The following is a 13,558-nucleotide window of genomic DNA, read 5'->3' on the forward strand; positions in this document are numbered from 1 at the left end:
TTTTATTGTTGTTTAAATAAATACAACTTGTTTGAACTTTACAACTGGTGACATGACACTCCCTCCCACTGACCAAAGCTTGGCAATGTAACCATTTATGTGATTCTCAGAGACCATGAAGAAGGACAGGTTGCTTACCTGTAAACAGTATTTCTTCGAGTGGTCATCTGCAAATTCATACAAATCCTGCCCATCCTCCCCTGTCCTGCTCACTTTATTTCCTTTCTATTGCTGCTATGCGGCATACTTTATGGAACTGAGAAAGAGCAGGAACACTAGAGGGCTTATAAGAAAGTGGGCAGAGGTACTGCCACAAAGTTGCAAATAGAGTTTTGGCCATTGATTGCAGAAGTTTCCAAAGTTTGCTGTGCAGGCGCTTGCAGAATAACCCATTTGTGTTAATTCTCAGATGACCACTCAAAGAAATAGAGTTACAGGTAACCAAAAAAAGCCTGTCCTGGCTTTTTGGATATTATTTCTCTATAATTGCAGAGGTAACCTCAATTTGGATGATTTTCAGTAGGTCAAGCTGATATGCCATTGATTTTGCTTGTTCATACTGCACCAATTTGTGACTACTGGTATATCATAGTGCCTTTATAACAAATGTCACTGGACACACTATTTAAATTACATGGAAGATTGTTTCCAGGCTATATTTATGTAGAAATTCTGCAAATAACAACATATCCCTGCCATGTTTAAATTGTTAGCAAAAATAGCATTCATCTTGGCTTAATGCATTGCTGTTTACAGTTTTCTTAACTAGAAATCTGTCACCAGGCATTCTTAAATACTAATTACCAATTAGGAGAATGGCATTATCTGTTTGGAAGTATCAACATACAAATAGTCTTTAAAAACAACAACCACCACCCCTCAGAATTTCATGCAACAACATAAATGTACTGGGGAATCAGAATGTCTATATTTAAGGGCTGTTCATCTGAAGCTGTTGCTTTATTTTATGGGAGTAGTGCATTAGCAGCTAACTACATAGTATAGTTATCTTGTAACTGTTATTAAAAGGTTGTTTTCCTTCTTTGGCATTCTGTAGGTACCACTTGCTGTAAGCAAAAGATGCTTAGTGCGTTTCTAGATTAAGAAATTAAGTTTGCCTTTCTGGTTTTACCGCCAACTTATCCATGAGTCATATCAAAATTCATAATTTTGGTCCCAAAACTTGCCCTAGACATATACATGAGGTCAACTTATAGTTGAATATATATGGTAGGCATGCTTTATACAGCCCCTCCCTCCCTGCCTCCCTACACACACACACACACACACACACACACACACACACACAGCACCATCACCACCCAGATAAGCATGTCTGTTTATCTGTCTTGGCGATGCTCTATTTCATGGACAATTTCTGTTTTGTGTCTGGTTACAAAAGACATTCTAACAGTTCATGGCTTCAAATGAAACTCATTTCTTCTTGTTTAGAACATAAAGGCACATAGAGGGAGATGGTCCAGAGAATGCTGGAGAATGTATTTATAATCTCTATATTTTGAGGCCATTTTTCAGTGTTTGTTTTCCCTCCTCTGTTCATAAACAGGTTCTCCACTCCCAAACCAGAATAGAGCGATGAAGTAGTGGGATTTGTCTTAGTCAGGTTTTGCAAAAGGCAGTTTCAATAGGAGCAGGTTTAGCATTGCACTCCAATGGAATTTGTGGGCCAGAATCCAGTTGTGGCAGAAGAAACTTCACCAAAGGCACTTTCCTTTCCCAGACAGCCCCTGTGCTCCTGCAACACTTTTTCTCTTCCTTCCATACCTGCCACTAGCCCTCTGAACCACCTAGTGCCTTGCTCTGGAGGCCTTCCCAGGTATTTAGGGGTTGTACAGGAAGGTTCTTCCATCACTGCGCATATCTTCTTCCACCAGTTGAGTCCTGGCTTTCCTTCACCCTATTCAGCCTGCGTAAGTAGTTTCTGGATTTGTGGAGAGAGAACAATTGACTGATGAGGCACTTTTTCAGATGTATTTCAAAGAAGGTGCAATACACCTGTGCATCAGAGATTCAGTGTGTGTGCCCGTTATTTCTAAATGATGCGAAGGCCTGAAAAAAGTGGGGGAAATTATTGTTTTCTTTTAGAATGATGAATAAAGTGTTTTAGGCAAGATGTTAATCTACTTTCCAAAATTATTTTGAAAACTCTATAAGAGGAATACATTTAAGATTATGTACAGTATCTTGCATAACTGCACTCCCTGTTGTTGGCTTCCTTTTTTCAGTTCTTTTATTGAAAATATGTTTGGTTCTGTAGAGTGCTAGAGGAGACATACTAATTTTCTTCCTTTTATCAATGTTGATGGTTTTTTCAGTTTTTAATGTTTTCGTGCCTGCTCATGCACTGGCATGACTAATGAGATTTCTTATAGATCAAGTGTTCCTTACAACTCAAGAGACTGTAGCTCTCTCTCTCTAGTTGTTGCTGTGTACCTTCAAGACATTTCAAACTTATGGCAGCCCTAAGGCCATATTATGGTGTGTTTTGGGGTCAAAATTTGTTCAGAGGAGGTTTGCCATTGCCTTCCCCTGAGAGTGAGAGCATGTAACTTGTGGGTTTCGTAGACAAACTGGGAAATGAACCCTGGTCTCCGGGGTCATAGTCTAGCATCTCTCTCTCTCTCTCAATCTCAATCTCTCAAATTCACTTTGTAATTGTTGTCTGAATAAACTGTACTTTTAATATACTAAATAAAATTATCCATAATACACTGTATGTTCCTAAAGTAACGTTGGCCTGTTACAGACTGCCAAAATAAAGCTGCTTCGGGTCTCTTTGGAGGTATGCTATTTAAATGATGCATGGGTCCTAAGAGTCCAGAGGTCGCGCCAAAGCCAAACTCCATTCCTAAGCACCGGAGTGCAGCTTTGGTGCAGCTTCCGGATTCTTAGGAGGCATGCATCATTTAAATAGCATACCTCTAAAGAGACCCGAAGCAGCTTTATTTTGGCAGTCTGTAACAGGCCAAAATTACTTTCAATCTGTAAACGGTACTACAAGCATACCTCACTTAATAAAGGCTATAACAAACTCCTTTTTACAAAGCCTTTTTACAGGAGCCCAGAGCTGTCCCCTTTTCCTTGTCTTCAGTCCAGCTGGAAGGTGTTTTTTCCCCAGCATTGGTGTGGTGGGGATAGTGAAGTAGAGCTAGAGAATGACAGGCTGTCAGTGTAGGATTACAGCATTGTCTCTACAGTAAACAATGCAGTAAAGTGGAGCGTGTCCAAAGGAGGGTGACTAAAATGTTAAAATGTCTGGAAACCATGCCCTATGAGGAATGACTTAGGGAGCTGGGGATGTTTAGCCTGGAGAAGAGAAGTTTAAGAGGTGATATGATAGCCCTGTTTATATATTTGAAGGGATATCATATTGAGGAGGGAGCAAGCTTGTTTTTTGCTGCTCCAGAGAACAAGACCCGGAACAGTGGATGCAAGCTACAGGAAAAGAAATTCCACCTTAACATTAGGAGGAACTTCCTGACAGTAAGGGCTGTTTGACAGTGGAACACACTTCCTTGGAGTGTAGTGGAATCTCCTTCCTTGGAGGTATTTAAACAGAGGCTGGATGGACATCTGTCAGGGGTGCTTTGATTGAGAGTTCCTGCATGGCAGGGGGTTGGACTGGATGGCTCTTGTGGTCTCTTCCAACTCTATGATTCTATGAAAGTTTGTCCTGGGAAAAAATGAGATTCTACCTCTAAGTGATCCCATTGTAGCTGTGTAAGCCTATGTTCAACAGGTAAGCTAAATAGCTGGAGGCAGAAATGCTTTCTGATTGTATGTAAAGAGAAAACAGAAAGACAAGGGGAAAGCAGATTAGTCTGCCTTACCAGTTACCCTGGTAAATTTGCCACTCAAAAATAAATAACTAAATAAATAATCCCGAGATTTTGTTTTTATATACAGGGCTTACCTGACCTTTCATATGTGTATATTGTTAGTTTTGGATAAGAGGTTTTCTGGAAATGTTGAACTGCTCCTCCTCCTCCTCTTCTTCTTCTTCTTCTTCTTCTTCTTCTTCTTCTTCTTCGTCTTGTCTTGTCTTGGTGGTGTAGGAACCTATCCCTTTTCTTTCCATGTTATTTCTATTTCTCATATCAAAGTTTCTCTTAAAGAAGTCAAGTCCAGGAAAGCATCTATTTCATTGGTAATAGCACATTGTCCCAATTTTTCTGAAATTTCCTTTTTTTTCCTGGATAGAAGGGAAAAAAATATTTTCTCCATAGCTTCAAAAACTGTGGAGATTTTACATGTCTAAGGACACCACAGTGTGCAAAAATAAATTGCACTCATTTCTGTGCTGTAACACTCCTTTCATCCTGGCTGCGCCCATACCTGGCCCAGAGGGACCTAGAAACTGTTGTACATGCTCTGGTAACTTCGAGACTGGATTTCTGCAATGTACTCTACATGGGGCAACCCTTATACCAAACTCGGAAGCTGCAAATGGTGCAGAATATGGCAGCCCGGCTGGTCACTGGCGTTTCCAGGACCAGCCATATAACACCGGTTTTGAAAGATCTTCATTGGCTGCCCATTCGCTTCCGGGCTCAATATAAGGTGTTGGTGATTACCTATAAAGCCCTAAATGGCTTGGGCCCAGGATACCTAAAGGACCGCCTCTCCCCATACATTCCGCCTCGCACCCTCAGAACGTCTGGGCAGCAATTACTGAAGGTGCCTGGGGCTAGGTTATCCTCCACTACACGGAGGACATTCTCCACGGCTGCCCCAGCCCTTTGGAATACGCTGCCCACCGAGCTCCGCTCGACTACCACCCTGGCCCAATTCAGGAAGGACTTGAAAACCTTCCTGTTCCAACAGGCATTCCCCGATTAAAATCCTGTGGGCCTCCCTCCTCTTCCGTGGCCAAGAGGTTGGGCTAAGGGGCTTTTAATTCTGTTAGTTTTATTGACTGTTTTTATTGATTGTATGGTTTGCCTTGTGTATTTGTATTGTTTATGGCACCATTGTTTTTAATCTATGTTGTAAGCCGCCCTGATCGTGGGAAGGAGCGGGATATAAATAAAATTTTTATTATTTATTATTTATTATCCTTGGCTGACTAATCAACCCTGAAGAAAGGGGACATTGGTTAGACTTGGCTAACCTCTTCTCCCCTCTGGTGATCAGAGTTGTCAGACTTGGCAACACTGTGTCCTTGAATGCTAGATTACATTCTTGTTCTCTCATTCTACAGCACCTTTTTGTATGGATCCTTGAACCTATCTCCATTCTTGTTTGTCTCTGGCTTGATCTGGGCAATGAAATGTAAAGTACTGTTTCAAGCTTAAAAGTGTTGGCACAGTAGTTTATTCTGCTTTGAAGGAGTTAATTTCTTTGCTTAAAATTACTGTGCTGTATGTATTTCCCTATTTATTGCACACAGGAGTTCTCAGAAGAAAGGAGAATCTGGAATCAGAAGTATAAGTAGCAAAATTAAAGGAGTGTTCAAGAGTACCACAATGGAAGGAGCTGTGCTGCCCAGCTATGGTCTGGCTGAAGGAGAGGATGACTTTGTGAGTTGTCCTAAGAATTCTGACTATATGCTTGTTATTTATCCTGTCTGGTTTATTAACTGCTGAGCCAACATGCCATTTTATGGTTGCTTCTCTTCTTTCACACCATACTTCTACTTTCTTGGTCTTCTCCCATTTTCTTCATTTTATAATTGCCAGTTAGTAACACACCTGAATTTAACATGGTCACATACATTAAATCCTATAAGAAGTAGCTCCACTCTCTTAACATGCATAAGTTAAATAATTTAAGCATGCTGTGTGTAGCAGGAAAAATTTGTAGGTGTAAAAATAACCTCATATAATGGATGTGACACTATGTACTGTTTATCTACAAAATTAGTTTAGTTTGGTTTTCCTGTTTAAAAAACTTATTAATATGACACTTTCGTATCAATTTGTGTGTTTGCCTAGAAGTTATATAACTAATGGCTTGTGCAGGGGTAGGCAACCTTTTTGAGCCGGGGGCTGGGTTGCTGTCCCTCAGACAACTGGGGGAGCGGGGGGAGCTTCCACCTTCCGGGGGTAAGGCCGAATGCCAGGGGTGGAGCTTCCACCCTCCGGGGGCTGGGCCAGCGCTGGAGGCCTTCCCCTCTTGCCGGCCCCTAATGGGGCCCCAGGCCCGTCAAGGTGGGAAAAGAGCCGGCGGTGTTGGGAAATGTAGTTCTTTCTTGAGAATCATTAGAAAACTCAGGAAAGTAAGCAAGATTGTTTAATCTCACTAGCAGAGCTTACACAGCAGAAAAATGATGGGGCAAGCAGGAACAAAACTTTATCTAGCTCACTCCTCTCCCAGCCACGTGTCCCCAATAAAAACACACACTCACTTGGTTAAAAGTGAAAAAGAAAATAAGTTTACTTACAAAATCATGTGTATGAAGAGATACACAGGTCTAGCTTCATGTTGCAAGAAAAATGAGGTAGAAAAGTAGTCTCCACACATCTTAAGAAAGATGTTCCCTCAGCATGCATCCACTCCGGAGATAGACATGCTGATGAGTCTGCAAGCAAGTTAGTAATAATGGCGACTCATCCTGCTTCTTCTTCACTCAAGTCAAAGGAAATTAGGTGTCCTCATGGTAAACAGGAAATGAGGAGGGGGAGTGAGGAGGGGGGTTGTTAGTAAGCAATGAACTACCATAGACATGCATTACTAGAAAGGTCTTAGCATGCGAAGTTGCTATATCCCAACAGGCGGGGGCCACCAGCGCTGGAGGCCTCCCCCTCTTTGCCGACCCCTCAGGGGGGCCCAGGCCCCGTCAGAGGCCGGCAAAAGAGCTGGCTGGGGGCGCCAGCGCTGGAGACCTCCCCCTCTCTGCAGGCCCCATGAGAGGCTGGCAAAAGAACCGGCTGGGGGCGCCAGTGCTGGAGGTCTCCCCCTCTCTGCCGGCCCCTGAGGAGGCCCCAGGCCCCATCAGAGGCCGGCAAAAGAACCGGCTGGAGCGCCAGCACTGGAGGCCTCCCCCTCCGGGGCCCTTCCTCCGCCAAACCTCCCTCCAGAGAGAGAGGTCTGGTGGAGGAAAGACCCTCAGGGAGCCCCAGGACGCCGGTCCACCGGGCCCTGGGCTACCTCAGGGGCCTTCCTCCGCCAAACCTCCCTCCGGAGAGAGAGGTTTGGCGGAGGAAAGACCCCCAGGGAGCCCAGGACCCAGCCCGCCAGGCCCTGGGCTCCCTCAGTGGTGTCCTTCCTCTGCCAACCCTCTGGAGAGAGAGGTTTGGCAGAAGAAAGACCCCCCGGGGAGCCCAGGAGGGAGCAGGAGGACTCCCGCCTCCCTCCCGCCCGGCCCGCGGCTGTGAGGCAACCGCGGGCAGGGCAGGAGGGAGGAGGAGCACCACCGCCCCTTCCTGCCCTGCCAAGGACTAGAGGAGGAGCTCCTCCTCTTGAAGCTGGCTGGCTAATGGGGGCAGGGTGGAGCTCCAACAGCCCACCCCCTGCCAGCAGCCATTGGCCAGCCAGCCCCAGGAGGAGAAACTCCTCCTATTTAGCCCTCTGCGTGGCCCTGCAGGCGCGCGCAGGGCTATAGGAAGCCGCTGGCAGGTGGTCGGGTAGAGGCGGCGCACTGTCTGTGGCCCGCCCTCCTCGCTGCCGCCGCCACCGCAATGCCACCTGCGGCAATCGGTGGCAGGACCGGGCTGGGGCCGGTCCTGCCGCCTCCACGGGCCAGATTAGGCCCGCGGGCTGGGGGTTGCCGACCCCTGGGCTAGTGTCTTACGATGCTTCTGGTAAAAATGGAATGGTGATGAATTTGCTGGTCATCCTCCCTCTGAAATATTTCCTTATAGGTTTGGGGACCCTCTGGAACAATGTAGGAGATTATTTGAAAAGGAAAAGAGTAATCTTTGGAAATTCTCCCTCCCTACTTGTCACTCACACTCACTCATACTGTCACACACACTCCCCAAAAGCAGGAGCCTTCACTAAATCCAAGTTCCTTCCATGATCAGAAGGTGCACTTTGGGTTGCAGAAAGGCAACTCACAATTCAAGCCCATGTGTTCTGAGTTTTCCAATGAATTGCTAAATAATATATATCTCATACTTTCTATCTCAAAACAAATCCTTTAAGTGACTTTTAATGCCAAGTTTTGATATTTGTTTTTCCTGTTTGCCTGTTTTCACAGTCACCCTAGCACCTTGGAGTGAGTCTTAATCATGAGAACGAATTTAAAGCAGTTACTCCAAATAATAAATAAGTTAGCAGGAAAAATATAAAACTGCCAGTGGTAGAGATTGCAATGTATGTTTTAAAAATGGTCTCAGCCTTTTACTAGTGCCATACAAAACAGCCGATTGAACAAAGGGGAAAAACATGGTTTCAGAACCCACACTGCCCATTCACAATTGTTGCATTTCTGTAAGACCAAGACAGAAGATACATTCATTGCAGTAGTTGGAATGGGTTTTGTTTGCAGTATGTGTAGATGGCAGATGGTGACTTTCAAACACAAGGGAATGGTTTCTTAGGTAGAAAAAAATGTGAGTATACTTGTTCTGCCTAAATATTAAATGTTGAATTGAGCAACTGTGCAGTTCTTTCCTACCAACTGTTCTCTTCAAGCCCAGTTACAAGCCCAGTTTATAATTATAGGTCTAGAATCTGAACCAGGAAGAAAGCAGTTGGTAGGTTAATGAAACACCCATAAGATACTTCAGATTTCTCTACTTCAGATTGTGCTCTCCCAGATCTAATGTCCATTGCAAATCAGTAGCCTGTAAGGATGAAGTGAAACATAGTTCTGTCATTCTGCAGAACAACTAAGTTGTTAATTTTATATATAAAAGAATTTCCACTTGGTCCTTTTATTTCCTTACACTTTCAGAAGTTGTAGATAACTTGTTCTGTGGCAAGTTTAGGTATTTGATGAAGCTTGGGGAAGAAACATCAAATGGCTTAAACATCTTTGGATGTGTGTAAGATATAATTAGTGTACTAATAATCATTACAGTTTATAATTATACAGTTTATAATTGCTAGCTTGTTGTAATCCCTTCATGAATACTGTGGCAACTTTAGTTGTAGCTCAAAATGTTCTTTTGATGCATGAATCATTCCTTGTAGATTGAAGAAGGTATCATGGTAATGGAAGATGATTCTCCTGTGGAAGCACTTAGCACACCAAATACACCTCGCAATCTTGCCGCTTGGAAAATTACCATTCCATATGTGGATTTCTTTGAAGACTCCTTTGAAAGGAAAGAGAGAAGAGAGAGAATTCCAGTATTTTGCATTGATGTGGAGAGGAATGACAGAATGGCAGGTAGATACTCTGAGAAATGTACGCATACCATAGTCTAATGCACTTGGCTTGCATACTTAGTTTAGACACTCATGTATGTTAAATAAACTAGAAGTATTAATAACAAACAAATAGAAGTATGTGTTCTGAAATCGGTTATAAATGATTCTGGAATGTTGCATCTGTTTGGATGGCTGTGATATTTCCTTAGAAAATTAGAGTCATTTAAATCTTCTTTTAAATATGTCCATGTATGACTGTAGTAGGTCATTTTTCCAGCGTTGAGGGCGGAGCCATCCTTAATGAGGGTTGGTTCTCCCCTTTTGCTCCAATCAGGCAGGATCTTGACTTTGGGCATCATCACCCACTCAGTTGCCCAGTCTAGTTCCTGCCTTCGCTCCGTCAGGCTGCTTTTCAAGCTTTCTCTTCCTTACTTTAAAAAAAAAATTTAAAAATCCTTTCTCTCTCTCTTCTCTCTGTGGGGCAGACTAGAACTAATGGAGGACCTAGATAACCCCGGGATGTCTGGTGAGTCTGGACATGCTCAGAGGGCCTCTCCCGAACGACGGGGTTCGGCCCAAGACTCTGAGCTGCGGCATGAAGGCCGCTTGGTGCAGCCGGAGGAGGGATATCCCTCGTCTCCGTGCTTGACCGCGCCCAGCCGCTGCAACCTGTCCCGAAATCGGGAGGGAGTGGCTGCCATGGAGGACAAATCCAGGAGTGTGAGTAGCACTGCAATGAGCGGCACCCCTCCTCCCCAAATGCTCCCACCAGAGCTTTCTGCCCTGGTTTCCTTAATTGCCATGCAAGCAGCAGCTTTTTTTCTCCACTGCCTCCCAAGCCTCCCTCCACCCAGTGGCTCAAGCCTCGGCTGCCCCTTCGGCCCAAGAGTCTGGGTCAGATAGACATAGCTACCTTTCCCATAGGGCCAGAGAGTCTTCCCTCTCTCCTCCTGCTTCCCGCTCCTCCAGGGATCCCATCCCCCAATCAGAGAGAGACAAATTCCCGCCCAAAAGTTCCTTGGCGGGCAAACACAGAAAAGGAGGGAAAAAGGGAGGGAAAAAGGCCATTTCAGCTCCTTCTTCTTCCCTGGGCTCCAAACTTAAGAGAAGGGCGCCATCTAGTGGCAAAACATCTCAGGCCAAAAAATCCAAACCTCAGCCCATTAGATCATCTGAAGATGAGAACCTTTCCAAATCACAATCCAGTTCTGTCTCTGAATCAGAGGAAGGAGAGTGGTCTGATGAGGATGAAGACGAAGACCCTGCTGGGACTTCCTCTTCAGCTAGACTTTTCCTTGCCGATGACTTCCCTATCTTATTGAAGAAGACAATCAGAGCCCTTGAGCTTGAAGCCAAACCACAGCCTACCCAACAAGATGACACTGATCTACCTAAAGGCAAAGGTGAATCCTTTCCAAAACCCTCACCATCATCCGATGAGGTTCCTTTTCCATCTGATTTCATGAGAGTAATCAAAGATGAATGGTCCAAACCTGCCACAGTCAGACCCAATCCTAGCTCTGTAAAAAAGTTTTATTCCCTGCCTCAGAATGTAATGACCAAACTACAGATCCCCTTAGTGGATACTCCGGTTTCCTCTCTTGTTACATCGGCCGTGTACGCTAGAGATGGGGAAGAATCACTCAAACTGCCTGAGGACAAAAGGGCTGACTCTGCCCTTAAGAGGTGCTTTGAGGCCTCTTCCACTGCAATCAGGGCTGCAACATCTACCTCCATTCTAACCAGGGCAGCACATCTATGGGCTAAAGACCTCATGCTAGAAGTCCCCAAGGGCAACACTAGACTCCGTCAAGGAATCAACAAATTACTTAAGGTTCTAGCATTCGCTGCTGATTCCTCCCTTGACATCATTCAATTCAGCTCACGTGCTCAGGTGGCCTCAATACCAGTCAGAAGATACCTTTGGCTAAAAAACTGGCAAGTAGATACTCGCTCTAAGCAAAACCTGACGCTGGCTCCCTTCAGTGGAACTAAACTGTTCGGTGAAGCCCTAGACCCAGTACTTATTGAGACTAAAGATAAGAAAAAGGCTCTTCCATCTACCACTCGCCGAGATGATAGAAGACCCTCCCATCAAGGTCAACAGTCCTTTCGTTCCACCCAGTCTACGTACATCTCATCTCGGGGGAGAGGAACCAGAGGTGGCGGACGACAGTGGTCCGACAGAAAGTCCTCCTCACGACAACACTACAACAATAGTTCCTTTTCCAAAAACAACACCAGCCAATCCAATAACAACAATGCCGGGAAACAGCGAAATACTTCAGCCTGACTATCCCAGCACCAGAGTGGGGGGCCGTCTACAACACTTTATTCAGACTTGGTCCTCAACTACCTCAGACAAATGTGTACTGTCTACCCTGTCCTCGGGATACCAGATAGACTTTACTCAAACTCCAAGGGATCATTTCATCATTTCCCCCAAATCCCAAAGGCCACACAAACACCAGTTAATGTTAGAAGCAATCAACCATCTATTACAGATTGGGGCAGTTGAACCTGTCCCCCCTGCTCAAATCATGAAAGGGTCCTATTCCATCATTTTTCTAGTCCCAAAAAGAGACAAATCATGGAGATCAGTCCTCGACTTGAAAAGAGTCAACAGACATGTTCCCAAACGTCGCTTCCGGATGGAAACGCTCAAAACTATTCTAGAATCTCTACATCCAGGCGACTACTTAGCCTCTGTGGATTTGACCGAAGCTTATTTGCATATTCCGATTCACAGGGACCACCGAAAGTTTCTACGCTTCTGCTACCACAAAACTCACCTCCAATACAGAGCTCTTCCCTTCGGCCTATCATCGGCCCCAAGAGTATTTACCAAAATCATGATAGCTCTGGTAGCCCATTGGAGACTGCAAGGGATCCGCGTCTTCCCTTACTTGGACGACCTCCTGATCGCCTCCCCTTCTCCATCTCAGGCGACAAAAGATGTCAATGTCATTTTCTCATCACTACATCACCATGGTTTTCAGGTAAATCTTGGGAAGAGCCACCTTTTCCCTACCCAATGCATACATCATTTGGGAGTGATTATAGATACCAGAAGAAGTCTAATATCCCTTCCACCGCAAAGGATCAAAACGATTCAAGACACGATCGCACTGATAACCAAGAATCCATCAGCAAATCTCCTCCTTCTCGCAAGGCTACAGGGGCTCATGATAGCGGCCTCCCAATGTGTTCCCTGGGCCCGATTTCATTCCCGCCCTCTACAGTGGCTGATATTACCTCATCAAAAATCAATCACGCCCAAGATAAACAAACAAGTTCCACTCCCTCACAAGGTCAAACTTTCACTACGATGGTGGAACTCCCGCTCCATCCGTCTGGGGCGTCCAATTCAACCACCCTCCCCAATCTTAATAACAACCGACACCAGCTTGAGGGGCTGGGGGGCCACTCTACTCGACCGATACGCACAGGGACGTTGGGACTCAAAGGAAAGAGCTCACAGCATAAATTGGCTCGAACTAAGGGCAGTAAGACTAGCACTTCTAGCGTTCTCTCAACACATAAAGAACAAAGCAGTTCTAATTCGCACCGACAACATAACAACGAAGGCACACATAAACAGAGAAGGAGGGACCAGATCGACAACCTTGATGCAAGAAGCATCGTTACTGCTTCATTGGGCGGAAACCAACCTTCTCTCCCTCAAAGCAGAACACATAAAGGGAGAACTAAACACAAGGGCCGACTGGCTGAGCAGATCGGACATAGATCAAGCAGAATGGCACCTCCATCCAGAGACCTTCCTCCTGATAACACGGAGGTTCGGCATGCCTCTGGTTGACCTGTTTGCATCCCCAGTGAACAACCAGGTCCCTCGGTTCTTCTCACGTTTTCTGACTCAGGGCACAGAACAAATGGATGCCCTAAACGCACCTTGGCCCCAGGGCCTTCTGTATGCGTTCCCACCAACAGCAATGATTTCACGGTGCCTCCAAAAGCTAAGAAGCGAAAGATCAACAATCATTCTGATAGCTCCACACTGGCCCAGGAGGGCATGGTTTTCCGAGATATCCCAAATGGCTCTAGACTCTCTACGCCTTCCAATCCACAAAGACCTGTTGACACAGGGTCAAGTCTCTTATCCAGACCCAGAATGGCTAAACCTTCACGCATGGAAATTGAGAGGCACTTATTAATTAAAGATGGACTGCTTCCTCGAGTCGCAGATACTATTATCCAATCGAGGAGACCATCGACTCAGAGAATTTACGAATACTCTTATAGATCTTTCTATAATTGG

General features: G+C 45.1%; 1 protein-coding gene across 4 annotated transcripts in view; it reads left to right on the forward strand.

Moving 5' to 3' along the window:
* The window catches only part of LOC121917372 (sorting nexin-14-like), a 67,496-nt gene that overhangs the window by 33,332 nt on the left and 20,606 nt on the right, over positions 1-13,558 (forward strand). For 3 of the 4 annotated variants that reach the window (XM_042443291.1, XM_042443289.1, XM_042443292.1), the window contains 2 exons: positions 5,411-5,540; positions 9,100-9,316. In XM_042443291.1, the coding sequence (XP_042299225.1) occupies positions 5,411-5,540; positions 9,100-9,316 (347 nt within the window). The remainder of the gene's footprint in view (positions 1-5,410; positions 5,541-9,099; positions 9,317-13,558) is intronic. The other variant, XM_042443290.1, reaches the window with a different exon arrangement.

This window comes from Sceloporus undulatus, unplaced genomic scaffold (assembly GCF_019175285.1).
Source record: "Sceloporus undulatus isolate JIND9_A2432 ecotype Alabama unplaced genomic scaffold, SceUnd_v1.1 scaffold_16, whole genome shotgun sequence".
NCBI classification, from domain to species: Eukaryota; Metazoa; Chordata; class Lepidosauria; order Squamata; family Phrynosomatidae; genus Sceloporus; species Sceloporus undulatus.